The 19,790-nt window shown below is 41.9% G+C and overlaps 1 protein-coding gene across 1 annotated transcript in view; it reads left to right on the forward strand.

Moving 5' to 3' along the window:
- Positions 1 to 322: 322 nt before the first annotated feature.
- EIF5B (eukaryotic translation initiation factor 5B) overlaps positions 323 to 19,790 on the forward strand; it is a 34,657-nt gene continuing 15,189 nt past the window's right edge. The window contains exons 1-8 of the mRNA XM_040550272.1: positions 323 to 455; positions 13,970 to 14,095; positions 14,178 to 14,262; positions 14,662 to 15,307; positions 15,791 to 16,011; positions 16,115 to 16,265; positions 17,175 to 17,270; positions 18,451 to 18,543. Coding sequence (XP_040406206.1) covers positions 421 to 455; positions 13,970 to 14,095; positions 14,178 to 14,262; positions 14,662 to 15,307; positions 15,791 to 16,011; positions 16,115 to 16,265; positions 17,175 to 17,270; positions 18,451 to 18,543 — 1,453 coding nt within the window. The 5' untranslated portion in view covers positions 323 to 420. The remainder of the gene's footprint in view (positions 456 to 13,969; positions 14,096 to 14,177; positions 14,263 to 14,661; positions 15,308 to 15,790; positions 16,012 to 16,114; positions 16,266 to 17,174; positions 17,271 to 18,450; positions 18,544 to 19,790) is intronic.

Below are 19,790 nucleotides of genomic sequence, written 5' to 3' on the forward strand. Positions count from 1 at the left end.
TGGTAAGGGCGGGGCGGGGGCGGCGGGGCTGGGAGGGCGGCAATAAATAAATAAATAAATAAAATAATAATAATAATAAAAATAAAATAATAAACAAAGAAAGATTCCTGCGCCTGGCTAGCGGCTCCCGGGACGCACCACAGGGCTCGCCCCGGCTTCTCTTCGCCCCCGCCCGGCCGGCCGCCGAGCGCCGCCACCTCCAGCAGCAGCGGTACCGGCACCGGTTGCGTCTCGCCCTCCGAGCGGCGGGCGGCGCTGCGAGGCGGCGGGGCCGCGTCGGCGCGGGGCAGGCCGGGACGGGGCCGGAGGCCGAGGCGGGGCGGGGCGGGCGGCTCGCCGTATGCACGGGGCTGCGGGCGGGCGCGGGCGGCCGGCGGCGCTGAGGCGGGCGACGAGCGACGAGCGGGGGCGGCCGCCGCCATGGGCAAGAAGCAGAAGAACAAGAGCGAGGACGGGTAAGGCGGCGGCGGCGGCGAGGCTCCCTCCTTTTCCTTCCCCCCCCCCCCCTCCCTCCCGCTGGTCCCTCCCCGGGAACGTGACAGCGCCGGTGCGGCGGCGCTGAGTCAGGCCCCGGCCGCGGCCTCGTGGCGGTGGGGGGGCCGTTGGGGCCGTTGGTGGAGCCGGCCCCGGGTGCCCGGCCGAGGTGCGGTGAGAGCCGCCCTTCCGCGCTCGGGTGCGGGTCCTCGCGGGGAACGCCTCGTCGGTGAGGTGGCTTTTAAAAGGAGGTGGAGGTGGTTGTTTGTAGCCGTACGGAGCGGCCACCGGGTAATGGCAGGCGTCTGCACGTTCTCAGGAGACAGAGTGCTGGTGCTTGTCGGTATAAAGCCATAATGACAAGTCCGCAGTCAGGTTGGAGAGTGCTTTTCCTTAATACTGGCAAGGAAGCAAAATGAAATCTGTCCCAAAGCGTTCACTAAACAGAAACCATGCAGATCTTTCTCCTTACGCCATCTGCCCAGCCTGTATACCCTTCTTGAGTCACTAAATGCTCCTTTTTTGAAAGTACCCCTATCAGATCTATTTCCCAAACTGTCACTTTGTGACGCTCATGCCCTCTACCTTTTCTGATTGAAATATGGCTGCGTTATTTTATTTTCACAATCTGTGTGTTCACCTTTCCTGTCTGATAGTTTTTCACTCCCTCCATGCCCGTTCTATTAAGACATTACGGAAGTTGTTATCTTAAGGTTGTTAACCTTTAGGTGAGACTGTACACTTCTTTCTTTCCTGATACTTTCTGGGTAATATGAGTATTTTGTTAGTAAAGATTTACCTTGTCTAACTATTTTTTCCTCACACCTTTCGCCTCACCATGCAGGCTGTTTTGTAGTGTCTGTCATCATCCTGTTTCCTGGGCTGTGTTTCACAGGTATGCCTCGGGAGCAGCTCTGGTGAGGAGATGAGTCAAGTGTCACTTGGGAAGGAAGAAGGAGGGGTTGGATTTTTGTGCTCTGCAGGAGGGTTGGCCTCGTGCTCTTTGTACCTGCTGCAGTAGATGCCAGAACCATTAGGGTTGGAAGAGATCTCCAAGACCATCTGGTCCAACCATCCCCCTACCACCAATGTCACCACTACACCATGTCCCTAAGCACCACGTCCAGCCTTTCCTTGAACACCCCCAGGGACGGTGACTCCACCACCTCCCTGGGCAACCCGTCCCAGTGCCTGACTGCTCTTTCTGAGAAGAAATGTCTCCTCATCTCCAACCTGAACCTCCCCTGGCACAACTTGAGGCCATTCCCTCTAGTCCTATCCCTAGTTACCTGTGAGAAGAGGCCGACCCCCAGCTCCCCACACCTTCCTTTCAGGTAGTTGGAGAGAGCGATAAGGTCTCCCCTGAGCCTCCTCTTCTCCAGACTAAACAACGCCAGCTCCCTCAGCCACTCCTCACAGGACTTGTGGTCCAGAATCATGCAGAAGCCTTTGGGTACTGAAGCGCTGCTCTCCTGGGCCCTTCCAGTGGTAGTGGTGGGTGTGTGGGAGAGACTCGGAGAGCCTTAGTGCCCACCAGCTGCCTTGTTCTCTTCCATGTGTCTGTAAATTACCAGGCTCAGGCCTCTGTTGGAGGCTGTGTGCAAAATCTCATTTATGGCTAAAAGAAGGAAGCTTAAAAGAGAAGCCAAAAGCTGATTGTTAGAATAACTGAAATCTGATTGTTACAGAAAAAGAAGGAACAACGATGCAGTTAAAATAGCTTACCATCTCATTGCTGCTCCAAGCCCTAAGCGCGGTGGTTTCATCCTGGGGGTGGTGAGCTTTTGTGGCGAGTTGTCAGCATCAGGTGTCCTTCACGAGGAGCGATATGAGTGTTCGTGTTGACGGTTTTGTCTTCCTCACCGTAGGAACCACATGAGATCATTTTTATATGCTTGCTAACATGCTTTTATGCCTTTGCTCTTGGTCTGCAGCTGCCTGCTATATCCAAACACCTGAAAGGTGGCCTATATTTAATATGATTTCTTTGTTCTGTTTACTACCCTTAAACCATTTTTGTCCAGGTCCCTGTTTCTTTTAGCTGACCTTGGAGAGCTGTGGGGTGTCCAGTGCCGTGCCCTGTACGAGGCATCTGTTTATGTCCTGTGCCTGCGTCTCCACCTCTCAATGCCTCTGCTTTCATACCAGGCCTGTATTTCTCTGTGCTACAACGTTGTGTTAGGGTTGGGAATACCTCATTCTGCAAGGGTGACTGCTTGCCACCGCTCTCTGTGTGAAGCTGTGGTTGCAGCATGCCAGGGTAAACAGCAGTGAAGCCCAATTAGGCACGGACACCTGGTCAGTTAGAAAGATTGCTGTCACAGCTAAATCAAGCAAAAGTTACAGGCAGGTTAGGAGAAGTTCAGCCAAGGCAAGCTTGACAAGCTGTAGTCTTGAGGCCTTGCAAACGCAGCACAGCTCACGAACTGCTGCTGGAGTGGCAATACCACGTTACGGGGCTGCACGGTTATGTGGCAGAGCGAGGGGTAAGCTGGGGGATTGGCTTGGACAAGGCTTGGACACCCCCAGTCCGTCTCTCTTCTGTTCCAATAAAGTGAGGGAGGAATGGCTGCCTGGAATCCACGGCTTCCAGTCAGTTTTGTTTCCCACATACTCAATTCTGCGCTATGCCGAGTTCTCCGTTTCCTTCTTCTTTTCCCCTTTCGTTCCCTGACAACTGCGTTTTAGATGCAGTCCCTTACGTCCCTTCTGGCTGCCTCTGAGAGCACGCAGCAGCTCAAGGGCACAACTTGCAGCGCAGAGGAAGCACGTGGGAAGATGCAGGTGTGTGTCGGTGTTGTGAATATTGGTTTGGGCACTGGTGTGACAGAAAGGAGCTTTTCTGCTTTTCTCCTGATGTCCTGAGACAAGTTACAGAAAGTACCAGTCATCTTTGCTCTGCTCTCTTCCTCTTTTCCCCTTTCACCCCCACAGCTTTGACTTAGGTTGAGTAGTTTCCCCCTCCTGTATTTCTGCTGAGTACAGCAGAGGCTGTGCTGATTAGTAATGAATTATGTCCAGGTAAATGAGGCTGAGGAAGAATTTTGGCGTGGGAGCCGGCTGTAAGTACACAAGGACAAGTCCCTGAGGGAGGCGGTAGCTGCAGTGGGCAGGGCAGGAATGGGAATGTGGGATCCCTGCCTGTTACGAATGCACGCTGCTGTCCGAACAAGTACACCTTCAAACCTGGTTCTGCTCTACCAACACCTCTGTTATGCTCCTGTGGAGTTTATTATTGCCTCCTGCCACGGGGTTGGTGTGCGTGGGTCTGTGAGTGAAGAATGTGTTTAAGTAGGGTGGTCAGGCGGCGTGTTAGGGGTGCTTTGTAAAGGTGAAGAGTGTCTCGGGTCGTAAATCGCTCCTGGGCCATATGGAAGCTGCCTTAATGGCTTCCTCTTTGGAACCCGTGCGGTTGTGTTGATCGCTCACTTTCAGATGAAACCTCCTAGCAAAGCTGTCAATAAGAATACAAGACATGTGATCATCCAGACACCCCTAATGGACGTGTGGGTGTTTTGATGTGTAATCTGGCACCTCCCGGGAGCGATGTGCTCTGCTTTGGTTTTTGGATAGGGCTGCGATGGCAGAAGGTATGTCAAGGTTCTCCCTTGCTGTTTTTGTGAGTTTAGTATAGGATTTTTTTTTTTTAAACGTGTGGGAAGAAGGGCTGTTTTAAACTGCAGAACTGTGTGCTTTGAATTGAAGCCTCACACTGCTGCTGTAGATTTTTCGAGTAAATGTTCTATAAGCAGTAAGCTACAAATAATTTCCTGCCTGGAATCTGAATCTTTCCCCTTGTAGTTCTTAGCTTTTCATATGCATTTTCCTCCTCTTCTCCCAGCTTAGTCCTCTTTTTCTTCTCTTCTTCGTAGTTTTCTTTAGCTTCCAATACGTAATCTTTAGGTGTGTTTGTACCTGTGCCCTTTGATATTGTGAGCTGGTGCCTGGGCATACCGCTCTGATCATTCATGCATATTGCTTTAGAAGTTACAGGTGCCAGCTGTGATTCTGCAGCCAAGAATGAACACTGCTGCTAAAATAAGACTTACAGTGCTGCTGCTGATGCTATATATTGCTTCCTATTCTGCAAATTAAATTGCTGGCACCGTCTATTAATCATTCTGCTTGGCCCTTTCTTGTTAGTGTATTAAATGAAATCTTTTAGCTGTTGCCTTGGGAAGTTCAGTGAAGGCTCCAAAGCCTGCAAACACCTGTAGTTTAGAAACATTCTGTACCCCAGAAAATTTACAGTAACCGTCCCTGTCTGCTTCTCAAGAAGAGTTCCACAACAAAGCTTCTCCAACAGCTGATAAACCCTCGAGATCCCTGTTTTGCACATCTCATCTGGGAGCTGCCGGGATTGTGTACTGAAAGATGGAGTACAACAATGCAAAATAACTCCTCCATTACAGAAATTTATTGGCCTGTTCTACTCAAAAGTATATTTATGTACTCCCCAAAGCTATGTTTTTTAACATAAGCATTGCATATTGGTAAGAAAACTGTTTTTATACATTTTGTTGGATTTTTTTTTGAAAGCAAAGCATCGTATCACTGCATAAACACTGTAAGGATCTGCAAATATTTGCAGTAATGCCAGCATAAACCAAAAAGCACTACCTCTGGAAAACCTCACTCAGAATAAAGGGCTTTATGGTAAGTTAAACTTTGCTGCTGTTGTTGACACTTGTGCTGTCCAGCCAGACAAGCTGACAGCTCTGCATACTTCTGCCAGTTTTAATTGCATTAGCACTGTCCTGTTTTTCTGACTCTGGGCTCGCGTGCGTTGCCATATGTTGGTTCTGTGCAGTTCGTCGCTCAGAAGCTGCCTGGGACTCAGTGGTGTAGCTCTGGATGAAACCTCCAGTTCAATAACTTTTAATACTTGCATGATATTCCTTTTTTTCATTTCTTTGCCAAAAAATAAAGTCCCCTGGACTATGAGGAAATCATTCTGCACACGGACTGTGTGTGCACGTAATCAATTCAGTCACTAAGCTTGACTTGCTTAAAAAAAAAAAAGTGCAGTGCAGCCTGGTGTGTGTTCTGGTCTGAAAGCAGTTGGTATCTCACAGCTGATGCGTGTTTTGATCCCGGTGCTTGCAGCACTGATGACTTATTCTTCTTACGTGTCGTTTTTAATTTTTTTTTACAGTAGTCTGGAAATTTTAAACATGAATGTGCTATTTTAATGCTGAAATGCGTTCCTTTAGGTGCACGCTGCTAGATGAAGTATGGGTTTAGTTGTAGTTAATGTAGGTGGATATCCTTTGCTTCTCAGGATTACAGACTATCTAAAGTGTGTTTCATGAAGTGGCTTAAATTGTATAAAAATCAAAACACATCACAAAAATACCATGAGAAATACATGGAAGCTATGAAGCAGTGGACTTGGAGGTCATTTTTGTCATGTGTGCTTTTTCTAAACAAATAAAGCCAGAAACTAATCTTTCAGGGGCAACTGAATGATACTTCTGTACGTAGTGTTTCATATTCCATGCTTTTAGGCTTTTAGCCACCTTGGGTGCTAAACACTTAAACTGAGCCTTGAAGAACTGTTTTTTTTTTTTTTTTTTTTTTTTTTTTCTCCCAGAGCTCTTGTGCTGTCAACTACTGGCTACAACAGAAGCTTGAAGTTCCTGAAGTTTTGCTATATCTTTGTTTAAGTAGGAATTTTAGGTTGTGGTGAGGGGTATTTTTGTCTAGGGTATGTAAAGGAAACTTTCTTGTCTGTTGTGTTTTTTTTTTTTTTTTTTATTTTTTCCCCTCCCTAGAATCTCTTGGGGTTAAGGGTTACCTTTTCTGTGCCTTTTTCAGAAGGTTTGGCTTAGCTGATAGTTATTCCTGTCTTCTTCCGTGGCCAAACTTGAAAGAGAAGGCATGACTCTTAAATTTTATAAAACCACATCATTATCTTGAGAGCCTGAGTAAAAACCAATTGCCCTTTTAGTCAGGTTTTACTTCCTTGCTGCCTCATGTAATTAGGTAGCTTCCCCAGCTTCCTTCATCTTCCTGGGGAAAATAGGGAGGTGCAGTTCTGCACCACGCTTGACTGAGTCGACCTGTCAGCTGTCCCAGGCCTCGTGGTTTTGCTCCTGCTGTCCCCGGCTGCGTGCTGTAACCACTGCATTGGATCCGCTGCTGTGATGCCATCAAAAATTGACCGGCTAAAAGAGTGCTTTCTGCGGGAAGCTGCGGCCGCAGGGTTGCCTGAGCTGGTGAGGGGAAAGCCTGGCTGGGAACTGGGAAGGCAGTCACTTCGCCTTGCCCTACCCTACCCCATCGTTTGGGAAAAGGCAAGGAGCGGGTGGCCTCTTCTGGGGCCGTGGTTTTCTTATCTCTGACAGTGGGTTGCATTGCTGGTGCTCACGTGGATACCCCTCACTTCATGGCCAGAGGAAGGAGTGCAGCTCGTTCTTTCCCAATATTCAGTCTCCGGCATATGTAATCAAAATGCTTTCAGCAGGAGAAACCAGATGGCTTCTTCCAGCCTATACGTTTGTATTGTTCATTTATTCGGTGGGAGGTAAGAAAGAGAAAAAAGCCCTAACTTAGTTTTCATGTTTTGAATAGCTGAGGCAGCAAGTGCTTATATTTTCAATTTCATAAACCACTTGGAGAACAAAGTTGGTGGTTTTGAACAGTTCCAAAGTGCTTTATGTCATGGAGCATTTTAAACCAGTTACTATCAGAAAACCTTTTTTTGAAGAGAAAATGCCTACGTACCTTAACACCTATGAGTTAAAACATCTACAGATATGCCATTCAGCCCGTGTAACTTGCTAATTTTGTTACGAGCTGATCGGCTTGTATTTAGAAATACATCTTTATTACTGGGCTTAGCGACCCACATGTACAGAGGATGGGTAAGGTGCTTTAGGGGGGTAATGATAAAGACCTGGTTAAAGATACCATTTTCATTTGGTCTCACACTAATGCAAAGCCAAACAGATGGCTCAGCTTCTTTCAGCCTTTTTGAAGTTCAGGTTGTTTTTTTTAAGCAAAAGCAAACGACTTAATGACAGTGACGTTCCTTTGAAGTTGGCTAGGAGAGCTGGTGTCATGCGAATGATGAAATATCTCCAAAGTGGCCTCAGCAAAAATGAGCCCTCTGATTATGCAGGAATGTGGGCAGTGAGTTCGCAGCAGTGATGCAACTTTCTTGCTGTGTCAACTTTCTGTCTCTTCTGCCCCATGCGCATGAATGCTTTTTTTAGTCTGTTTTTAATTGTACAGCTTTTTCTGACGTTTGAACTTCTTTACAGAGCCAGTTTGAAAGCAACCCTGATTAAAGTGTTGTAACATAATTTTACTTATTATCTCAGTTTTAAAGTGCAGGCAAACTTTTGTGTTGCTCTGTGTAGTACTTGTACTCTTTGTACAAAAGTAGAAAAAGTACTTGTAATCTTTGGGTCTGCATGTACTTTTTTGTTTTGGCAGGAGAGTATTCTCTCTCTGACTTTGTTTGCAAAGCTGGCTGTTGGATTTCCAGTAGTTAAAGGCTCGTTCTCATCCCAAGCTAAATTCTCCTGTTTCTTTTTTGAGTTTAATTTAACTAATTTCAATGGAGTGAAATTGATATAAATGAGGGCAGCTCGGCTCCTTTGTATGCTGCTAATTAATCCCATTGCTCCACTCTTTCAGTTCATGCATGGATTAATAGTTTTCTTTTCTCTTTCTCTTCCCGCTGCCTAGTCGGGATGTCATCCCTGCCTCAGAGGCACACGGTGCCTGTTTCTAATGAAGTTCTGCTCTGTGTTGGGGACATGCATTGCAGGTGCTATTATAGGTGTGCGCAGTCATAATTGGGGAAGATCTTAGGAAAGAGCACAAAACAACCATGCGTGTTTGCTGGTGGTCTTGCTGATCTGTTATCAGATTCCCTATGAAATGCTGCTGGTGTTTTACCCATGCAGAAAGCCGGAGGAGCTTGTTTGGTGAGGAAAGGGAGTCACACGTTTGGGCTGCAGAAGTTCACTGAGCAAAGTAAAATGCAAGGTGTACTGATCGTATTTCGATGGCTGTAGTCCTGTCTTCCTCACGTTTGGCCTTGTTTTCTGGGGCAGTGCTCAGGAAGGAAGCCTTTGAAGTTTCTATTGCCCAGTTTTCTGTTTGTCAAGCTGCAAAAATCGCTTGAATATATTAACTATGGCAGTACTTGGAGTCACTTTTTAACTTGTCAGGGAAGAGATGAGCGATAATTAAAATACTTGTAACTGTTCTGAAGTACTTCATTAGAAAACTACTATGTTTTTATCATATTTGAGAGATTTAAGTTAAATCTTATCCTGTGGCATGACAACTTCTGGTGAGATTTGAGTTAATTAACCCCTGTAATCTCCTAGACTGCAAAAGAAAAGGCAAAACTTCAAACTTCCTAGCTGCTGCAAAAATCAGTCTCTAATTGTATGCACGAGTTGGAAGCAAAAAGGCAAAGAATCCCCTTAAAAGACTAAAGCAAACCAGGGTGTATGGAAAGTAAGATTAACATAAGCCTGGACATCCATAAATCATACTTTGTGTTAGGGTGAACTCTGGCCTCACAATGTCTTCCATGGGGAATTTCTAGGTTCTAACTGTTGCAGGCCATTGCATCAGAAAAAAAAAAAAAAAAAAAAAAAACCCTTGTTCCAAGCCCACGATTGTTCCTCATGTTTAACTGAAAAAACAAAGCACACACAACAAACCAACCAACCAACACCTTAAGGTACTTGCTATTTTAGTATTTTTTGTCAGATGTTGTAATAGCTGAGGTTGTGTGTTTTTCTTTTTAACTGGGGTTGTAGTCTTAAATGTTGATTCCTTGGTGTACAAGCAAAAGAAGTAGTGGGATGGTCTTTTACAGACCATATGCGTATCAGTCACAGGGACTTTCTGCTTTTCTGACTCAATACCTTGCAACTGCTTGGGATGTTATAAGTAGGAGAGCTACTGGCCATCTTTGTACATCTGACTGAGCAGAGGTAGGTGACAGCTCTTCATTTATTCCCAGCTCTGTTTTAATCTCCACACTGCAAATGTTTCATACTTTCTCTTATAGGCAGATTTTGGTGCTGTAGCTTTGTCATTTTATGTGGTAAACATGTAACACAAGTACCTTAGATTGGATTTTTTATTTTTTTGAGTGTCACTTTCTGTTACTGTCCTGGTGATGCTGTGATTGCACCAGGGATGTTGCTGAATTTCCTGTATTGCTCCCACCTTTCTTAAACATTCTCTAAGTACGTATTTGGGGTGGTCTGGGTGTATTTGATCCTGCTTAGATACAGAATGGTGTGCTGGCACAGCATTTAGCTGGTGGCCCACTGAACATGCAGGAATCTAGTAGTAAATGTCTTGCTTTTTCACTGTGTGATGCAGGTTTTCAGTATTCTGTGCAGACAACTAGTGCTGGAACCCTTTGGGCAAGAACAGCATCTTTAAAATATTGAAGTAGATGATTCCTTAATGTTCTATCTAGGTCAGTAAGGTCGATGTTTTTTCAGTATGAATGTTCCTATATGCAACTTGTAAAATGTTTTTGAATGTTCTGAAGTCCTATAATTCTGTTTAAAGGGCAAGCAGCAGTGAAATTGCACAGGGGAAGTATAGAACCCTTTTTTTGATCAGGGATGTAATTCTAAAGAAAAAAGACTTTTGTTTGGCATCAGAAATGCGGTAATTGCTGCATACTTGTTATGGATTACTGCTATCTCCTTTAATCAGCCTGACTGCTGTTTCTTCTCCCACTGCATAGCTTTGCCCTGTGTTTGGCACAGATGCCCTTGGAGGCAGCCATTTAATGTTCTGAAAATTGCTTGTTTAGGTTTGTGAGTGGAGTATGCACACCTAACTCTCACTCCCCTTTACTGCTGTTTTACCAATATCAGAACTAGGGAATGAGTGAACTCTCTTCATATCTGGCATCGGAAATAGAGGCTGGGTTCAAAAGCATGTGAATAAGAAAGGTGGTTCTGGCTTCGCTTCTGAAGCTGCGTCAGAAGAAAATTAGGCAAATGATCCCTTCTCAGCGGTGCAGTAGCACTCAGCTCTCAGCTTCGAGCTTTCCAGGCCTCCCTGAGGCTCTTGTGCTGGGGGAACGTGGGGATATTTCAGCGCATGAACCTGATCAACAGCAAGCCTCCTTGGAGTCCAAATCATGATGAGCTTGAATAGCCAAAGTCATTCCAGTCATATATAGTTTTATATATATATAAAGATCCTGATGCCAAAGCAATTTGGTGACAGAATTGAAAACTGTTCGAGTGTACTGGTGCTTTCAGGTTCCTCTGTCGGATACTCTTAGGGTCGGGGTGAGGACCCGTGGAAGGGCTGAATTTAGGGCCTAGGGAGGATGGATGAGACCTTCTGGAGGACTTGGAGGAGGAGGTTCCTTGCAAGGTTGCTTGGGCTTCTGAAACTTGGGGTTGGGAAGTACTTAAGTTTATAGGAAAAAGTTTCCTAGGTGCATCTTCCAATGCCAATAGGAAAGCCCTGCTGTTGTGTATTTAAATGCAACATGTTTCTTACCACAAAAGAATCTCCCAGAAGAAGAGGGAGGGCACCTTCCCAATCTTCTGTTCCACTTTGTTTTATTATGAAATTCTTGTGGAATAATATCAGGAAATTCTCATGGAATAATATTAAAGTCGAGAATCATTAGAATTCAGAATCCTAATTCCAATTAATGAAATGATTATGTTGTTGACTGTGTTATACATTTCAAAATCTTTACAACAACACTCAGTTGGCTAGAAGCCCTAGACCACAATTTTAAGATAAGGAAGTTCAAGGTCAGTATGGAAATAAATTCTCAGTCATGGAAGCCAATATCTGAACTTGGCTTTCCGATGAAATTCTTGCTTTACAGTTCTTTAAAAGAATCATAACTTTCTATATTGCGGATGAACGCATGCAGCCTTAACTTTTACTTCATCCAGGCTCAAAGCCTGCTCTGTCTCCTCTTCCAAGTGGAAATGTGGTGCGAAGTGTAGATTTCTTGGAAAGCTTTGATTCTTCAGCTGTAGAAGCCAAGGTTAGAAAGAGTCTTGTGCTATACTTACGCCACTGTTGTGACAGCTGAACTGTCTTCCTTGTTACTCCTAAATTGTTCTTACCGGTGGGTGTTAAAGCTTAATGTCTGTGAATTAGGTTTTTTCAGTGTTTGATTTCAGATATTTTCAAATATTTTCAAAGATAGATATTTTCAGATATTTTCAAAGAAGTTTTCCTTTTCAAGACTCAAGTAGATTTAAAAACAAAACAAAAACCCACCTGTAATGCACGTGCCCCTTCTCCCCTCAAAGCCTGGAAAACATAAAGCACTATAAGCACCTTTTGCTAGTAGCATAAAAACATGTGTTTTATGTTTGTACATACTTTCTGCAAAGTTGCAATGTGAAAAGTCATTTTTGAGACTATCCATGTAAAATACGAGGCGTTTTAAAGGCTTAGTACCTGTGCAACCATATGGTCAGGCCCCTGTAGTAGTGCGAGTTGGGCAGCCAGTAGTAGTGGTAGTAGTGGACCTTATAGTTTGGTCTCTTCAAGCTATTTCAGGCTTGGATTTGACTTGATCTCCTCCATTAAGAGTAGAAGAAGGTAAGCAGTTGTGCTTAATGAACTGACGTGCTGCACTCGATGAAAAAAAGAAGCGCGAAGGCCTGTGCGTGGGCCTACATCTGACATAGTTAGCCTGCTACTAGAGCTTAACTCTAGGTGTAGAGGTGATTGTTGGCGTTTTTATTTCAGCTGTCTATGCTACCTCTGGTGCACAGCCAGTTAACTGCGTATAAAAACAGCTCTTAAATTGCTGAAACATCAAGTCAGCTGTTTTTAAGGTGCAAACAGCCCAAAAGTTGGTTCTTTCCTCTTGGGGCCTGTGGGGATTGGTTTAGAAATCTTGCATTCTCTTTTTGAGGGTTACATTTCTTTAAGAAATATACTACTTATCGTGTCAGCATGTAAGAAGGACTATTAAGTATATTTGAGATGTGCTTTTTTTTTCCTCTCAACTAGAAATATGTATCCCTGGCAATATACTGTGCAGTGAGGAGACTCATCATATTGCTTTATGTTTGGTTTGTTCTATCAGCATAGAAGAAAACTTAAGATCTTGAAAATGCAAATAGTCAATCTTTAAACAAAGAGGAAATGCACTGATGCTTGCTTGTGCTGTTGTAACAGACAGACAGTATTTGGTGACTTGTTTATGCCCAGTTTTGGGGATAAAATGGGTTTGTGGATTTCAGCATTCACTTGTAAAATGTTTCTTTGACCTCTCTACTTTTGCTTACGTATTAAGTAGTCCTTCAAAATTCTGATATTCAATAAATACTTGATTTTCTCTGTTAATATTTGACTTCTGGATTTATAAATTGGCCATGCTGAAACTCTGGTAGTTGGGAATTTGCTGGTGTCTTGGTGGTCCTGAGTTTGGCAGAAATGTGTTTCCCTTGTTTTGTGGATATAGATTCAAATATTTGGTGGGTCAACTGTGTGTTGTAAGTGGGTGGCAATAAATGAAATAGATATACATGGACAGAAAATTATTCTCTGATTCACAATTTCACTAAGAGGGAGTTAATTGAGGTATTAATAGCATATGGATAAAACGATTTTTTGAAACTGTGAGCAGTTGTAAGAGTAGCATCCTAATATTTGCTACTTTAATAGACTATTTTTGGTCTGAATACCTAAATTTTAAGTGTGAAGCAGGGAATAGGCACGACTCCTTTCTCACAGCTGCACTGTGAGTGTGATTACAGTGAAAAACTTGTGGGTATTAGACTTGGTCTTTGCTCAGTCCTGCTGGTATAAGTAAAGGGAAAAAATGCATCTGAACTACAGCTATTGATAAAGGAAAGGAAAAGAGCCACTTGTGCTTGGCTGCAGGTGACATTATTTGCAGCAAGAAAGGAAAATGCTTTAGAAAGAGAAACTTGATATAATGAGATCTAGTGAGGAGGGAAGCATATTTCATATGCCTAGTGGAACTTCTTTTGGCTTTCTTTCGTCCTGGGAGAGGTGTTGCTAATACTGCATTAGTATTTTTTTTTTTTTATGATCCACTTTCATGTCTGGTAGGGACCGTACTCTGTTCCTTTTGAATCATTTTTATACTTTCAGTTTGGGGGGTTGCGTTTCTGCCAGTGACACCTATTATGATATGGAGGGCTAAATGATTTATCTTTTGGAAGAACAAAATGAAACTATCTGGTTGTATTCTTCCAAGAAGATTTATCAAATTTCATATCTGAACTTTAGAGTCAGTACTTCATGAACTGAACATATTTTACCATTTCATCTCCCTTGAAGCAGACGATATGTGTGAAGGTTTCCTTTTTGTCCTACTGGGTGAAATAAATACAATGATTAAATTTTTTTTTTGGTCCCTGACTTGCTCGTGTTCTCTTTGATCTTATATTTTGAAGCTTTTCTTTGTTTTATGCAAATGACTTCTACTTGCACAAAATTTTAAACTCTTGATAAACCCTGCTTTCCTTTTATATTTTAGTGCAAAAGATGATATTGATATTGATGCCCTTGCTGCTGAGATAGAAGGTGCAGGAGCTGCGAAGGAGCAAGAACCTCAGAAATCCAAAGGCAAAAAGAAAAAAGAGAAGAAGAAACAGGATTTTGAGTAAGATTTTTTTCCTGTCTGTCTTTATTTCATTATGCAAAAGCTCATTTACTTAAGTACCATAACTTCTTTCTTATTTTAGTGAAGATGACATCCTGAAGGAGCTGGAAGAACTGTCAATAGAGGCACAAGGAGGGAAAGCTGACAGGGAACCTTCTGCAGGAAAGGTGAACGATGGGAGGGAAGGGGGCTATTTACTAGGAAATAGCTGGAATACAGGATACCTCTGTCCCAGAATAGTTCTGGTGTTGCAGTGTGGCTGGGGGTCCTAGGGGAAACTTAGCAACCAGTACATATTTTTGATTATACTCAAGCATAATTTAATAGTAAGTGTCAGTTGTGAAATATTTTACTACAAGCCATGTCTCCAATGCAGATAATTATTCAAAGTCAATCAATAAATTTTAATTGTGGGCTGAGTGTAGTATACTCATCAGTAACAGTTACTGCTTTTCAAACTTGGTCTTCAATAAGATAAGTTTTTCTTGACATCTCTGAATGCTGCTGCTTAGCTCTCAGTAGCATGTCATTTTTCATGGCTGATTTCTTAATCATTTAATTACCAGGTTGAAAATGACAAAGAAGAAAGCTTATCAAAACAAGACAAAAAAAGAAAAGGAAAGAATAAAAAAGCTAATATTGAAAATGACTATGACAGTGAGGAAGAGGAACATAAAGATACAAAATCTAAAAAAACTCAGAAAGCAAAACAAGACATGCTTTCTGGCAGCGATGATGATGATCTTGAGATTCAGCTTAAGAAAAACAAAGGGAAAACTCAGAAGTCAAATAAAAAGCATGACATGTCAGAAGATGAAACTAACGTTAAGAAAAGCAAAGAGCGTGTGGGGACATTGTCTACAGGTGAGAGCGGTGATGAATCAGATGACGTCTCCCAACCTAGAAAAGGACAAAAGAAAAACCAAAAACCCAAGTCCGCTCCTGCAGCTGAAAGTGGAGATGAGGAAGAAGAGTCTTCATTCAAAGTAAAAACAGTGGCTCAGAAGAAAGCAGAAAAAAAAGAACGTGAAAGGAAAAAACGCGAGGAAGAAAAAGCCAAGCTGAGGAAACAAAAAGAGAAAGAAGAATTAGAAGGCGGTAAAGAACCAGCAAAGCTGAAGGAAGCTCCAAAAAAAGCTGAAGAGAAGGCTTCTCCTGAAGTCATGGCCCCTGCCACAGGGGAAAAAGGAGAGACTCCTGCAGGAGCAGAGGGTTTGTAACTTGGTTTCTAAAAGTATAATTTTAACACTGTAGTTTTTATAAGACCAGAAAGTTGGCAGGCTTCGAGGATGATTTTGTTGCTTTATTCTAAGTCATGAATCCTAGACATTCGGTAGCCTTGTCTGCCTCTTGTTGTTGGCTCACATGTGGCTGTTTTTTTCCTGGCTCATAGTTTGCTCAGGTACAGGGGGAAACAAAAGCCAGATGGTGATTTCTCATTACCATATGTACGTAACAGTTCTGTAATGCAAACATCATTTTTCAGTCCAATTATTCTTAGACATCTGTTACATTAAGACTTCAGGCCCTGTCTTTGTAACTTAGGAGTTTTATTTTTTCATAATGAAGTGCTTATGTAGTAGCCAAGTGAAAATGTTCCTTGTTTGGAGTTATTTATAGTATTTGAAACAGTAACTGTATTTCGAGTCCTTAAAATTTCTGGGGTCTTTGATCTTGTGCCTCTTCTTTCCGTAGCTGATGACAATGAGGGAGACAAAAAGAAAAAAGACAAGAAAAAAAAGAAAGGTGAGAAAGAAGAAAAAGAAAAAGAGAAGAAAAAGGGGCCCAGTAAAGCCACAGTTAAAGCTATGCAGGAAGCCTTGGCTAAAATGAAAGAGGAGGAGGAACGGGCAAAAAGAGAAGAAGAAGAACGCATAAGACGACTAGAGGAATTAGAAGCTAAGCGCAAAGAGGAGGTACTGCATAAAATAAGGGACAGGGTAATCTTCACCTGTACCCTTGCTGGTGTAGCGCGAAGTGTGCTTTAAAATTTCCATGTGTTTTTTAACCTTTTTCTAGGAACGATTAGAACAAGAGAGGAAAGAAAGAAAGAAGCAGAAAGAAAAAGAGAGGAAGGAGCGTTTGAAGAAGGAGGGAAAACTTTTAACAAAAGCTCAGCGAGAAGCCAGAGCTAGAGCAGAGGCTACGCTTAAACTGCTCCAAGCTCAGGGTAAGCTGTAGAGGTGTGGTGTGTTTATTTCTTGAAAAACCAACCAACCAACCAAACAAACAAAAAAGAAAATTCATTTCATTCTCCTTACTGCTCTTTGCATTTGTTTTTTTCTATCTGGGGCCAGGTGGGCAATTACTTTGCTCAAATCAGCACAGTAATTCCACATAAAGCTACTGTGCCGTAGTTGTGTTTTAGCAGTGTTGAGCTGTGGCCTTTTTTTAAAGTACTTCTAGATGTCTGTATATTTTCATCTTGCGCATAAAATATCCAGCTTCATAATACATTCCACGTGTGGTTTGAAGATGCTAGTTATCGAACTCTATGAAAAATAACTTAATTCCATTACCTAATCCAAAGGTCAGGAAAAGCAGATGAGCTGGGCTGCAGCTCTTGTAAGACTAGTGATCTGTGTCCTCTTGGATTAATTCAGGTGCTCTCTTAAGCAAGTAGGTTACTTTGCCTCCAGTTAGTTAGTCTATAGGAACGGTGTATCTTCTTCCTTTTCTGTCAGGAAAAGAGTATATAGAAGCTTTCCTGCTTTTCAGTCAAATTTAATCTGCTTCTCCCTTTCCATGAGGTAAATTTATCCAATATATTGTAATCCCATCTCCTAATGTCTGCCTGGTAATTTATTTATGTGGCTGAGGAAAGAAGAGAATTCCAGAGGCAGAGTATCATTCCTTTTATATTTGTAGAGAACCACTGTGTTTGTATCCATTAAAGATACGCTAAAGCCATGATTTCTCTTCAGTCCTTGTTATAATTACTAGAAACCTTTTATTTCTGCACTGCTACAACTCTATTTTGCTCAAATCAACACAGTAAATCACGTGGGAACCTGGAAGAATGTCGAGTGTTTCAGAAGGTACAACAGTAATTAAATGATTTTTAATAATGTTTCTGCAGGTGTTGAAGTGCCATCCAAAGACTCTGTGCCAAAGAAGAGGCCAATATATGAAGACAAAAAGAAAAAGAAGCAGCAGCAGCCAGAAAATAAGGAAGGTGTGGTTTGCATATAGGAATACTTAATTTATTAGTCACAGTTCAGGAAATGTTTGTGGAATATATTAGCTAATCCTAAACTAATTGCACTTCAGGGTGCCTGCAAGGTTCTTCTGACACCCCCACTCCCCACGCAAGTGCTGATACACTAAGATTTGAAAGGTTTCTTGAAGACTGCTCACTTAATCCTTTGCTTTATGATCTACTTGACTGTTTTTTTCCTCTAACCTTTTTTTTTCTTTACATATCCAGCACTTAAAAATTATACAGAATGTAACAGGATTTTAAGAAAGTGAGGATAGATGCTTTGCCTGTGTGTGTGTAGGTTAAATCAATGTAGTATAAGTAACAATGACCTGGAATTATGTCAAAGTTAAAGTTCTAGGGTGAAAGAGGAGTGATCCCAGTTCAAGTTCATCTCTTTTTAGGTTGGAGGGATTTTTTTTTGTTTACTTACATATAAAAACAGTTTTTCAGTTTCCAGGACACAAGTAGTTTAGAGCGCTTGTATTTCTGAAAACTTAGCATTTATCGCGCTAGTTAGATATAGATTGGAATGTGCCACAATTTTTGCCTCTCATGCTTCTTGATTTTCTTTTGGGGGTACTACAGTGGCTCTTTTCAAGATTATTCCTTGGTTTAAAACCAAAACACTTGTATCAGTTTTATTGTTATTGTTCAGCTGTGTTTTTTTACATTCAGTGAGTTATGTAGCTACCTACCTCTTAAGAATGTATAAAGGATTGTGAAAGCTGGTCATCTGAATTGAAGTGGTGTTTTTCTTTTTTTCTCTTTTTTTTTTTTTCATTGAACAGTAGAACAAGAAGGGGGTAGTTCATTAGTACTGGTTCATTTTCTCTTGTATTTGTAAGAAAATGGGATTTCTTCTGATGTTCAAAAGCAGTGGTAATCCTTTTAGCCAGTAACTGACTTATCACACAAATGTATTTAACTGCATGGCAGGCCAGATGTTTCTCAAGTCAGCTGTACGCTTTAACTTTATTTTAGCCCAGTAGATGGGAGTTCACTTAGTTTGGTATTAAACTCAAATTTTGTTTACTTGTAATAGCACAAGTTAAAAATGGACCTTAAATGTGAAGCTATATGTCTAACTATATTTTGAAGTTTGCACTTTGAAAGAATGTAGCAACTAGTTTTTTTTTTTTTTTTTTTTTTGTAGTTTCAGAAAGCTTGGAGGTAACTTCCCCAGCTGAAGATGCTGTAGAACTAGAAACACCAGTGAAAGAAGAGACTCCTCTTCCAGTAGAGCCAGGTTAGTAGTAACGCTAATAAACCTAAGGTGTGTAATAAGACTGTGTGGCAGTACTGCATGGCAAGTATTGTACTGCTTTTAACACCCTTTGTCAGTACCTTGTTGACTGAGTGGCCATTCTTTCTTGAGGCAGTTGCTGTTTTTTTTTTTTTTTTTTTTTTTTTTTCTAAAGGAAGAACTGATGGAATTTTGTGGAATAAAAAGGCGTGAAGCCTCAGAATGAGATTGCAAAGGTCCCTTATTCAGGGTGTACTCCAGTGCTCAATTAGCTTAGGCAACTGTCATATAGGCGCATTCAGTGCCTTATGATTAGCTCCTTTGACTTTTCATTTGCTTTTTCAAAAGGCTGTTTTGTCAGCTGTTAGATGGGGGTGGGGGAGAAATATGCTGCTTCTGGTATCAATACTGTAATCTTCACTGTGACTGTATTCTTGATTCCAAGTGTTTTGTTTTTCCTAAGTGCTGGATGCAGTGAATGTGGATTAGCTTGTGAAACAGGCAGTATCAGCCTAGTGAGTGATTGTTGCCTTTACTTTTGCCTACACACAATATTTGTTTTGGCAAAATAACTTTGTACTGGACGTCATCTTCAGTGAGGAGACAGTTTCAATTTTTATCTTTATTCTTAAGTCAGAAAAGTACTGATAAAGTTTCCAGCTTTGTGAAAATCAAGCTGAATATATACTTTAATTCTAGCTTGATTTATCTCTTGAGGGAGCAATTCCAGTGCAATAAAAGAGAAGGACTGTCTGGCAGAATGTTAGATGTTAGTTCCTAGTTAATGTTCTAGCAGTCTGGAATTTACTCTTTTTTTTTTTTTTTTTTTCCATTTGAAGTACCTGAAATTTCATGACTGTATATTGTTTAATGCTTCTTCTGGAGAGGATTAAAAGTCTGCATTTTTTTTCCATTTGTCACTTAAAAGCTTCAGTCTCATATTTGGTTGAGCTCCTGCTGGAATTAATATTTTGATGTTTCTAGAATTCATGATGTATTATAGTGTGTTAAGTCACCTGGAGTCTTAAAATAGCACTTTCTATAGACACTTCGTTATTTTATCACTAATTAAAGAGTGCAAGTTTGGTTACAGTTTTAATTTGTTTCTCTGTCACTTTGTTACACATGGCTAACCGTTAATTGGGCAGCTCCTGACAAGGAACACGATTTTGTTAGAAGTTTGCGTGGCATGTATTATGCAGGCGCTATTACATATTTCTTAAGTACGTGGCATTTTCTCTTCAGGGAAC

Source organism: Cygnus olor, chromosome 1 (genome assembly GCF_009769625.2).
Source record: "Cygnus olor isolate bCygOlo1 chromosome 1, bCygOlo1.pri.v2, whole genome shotgun sequence".
Lineage (NCBI taxonomy): Eukaryota > Metazoa > Chordata > Aves > Anseriformes > Anatidae > Cygnus > Cygnus olor.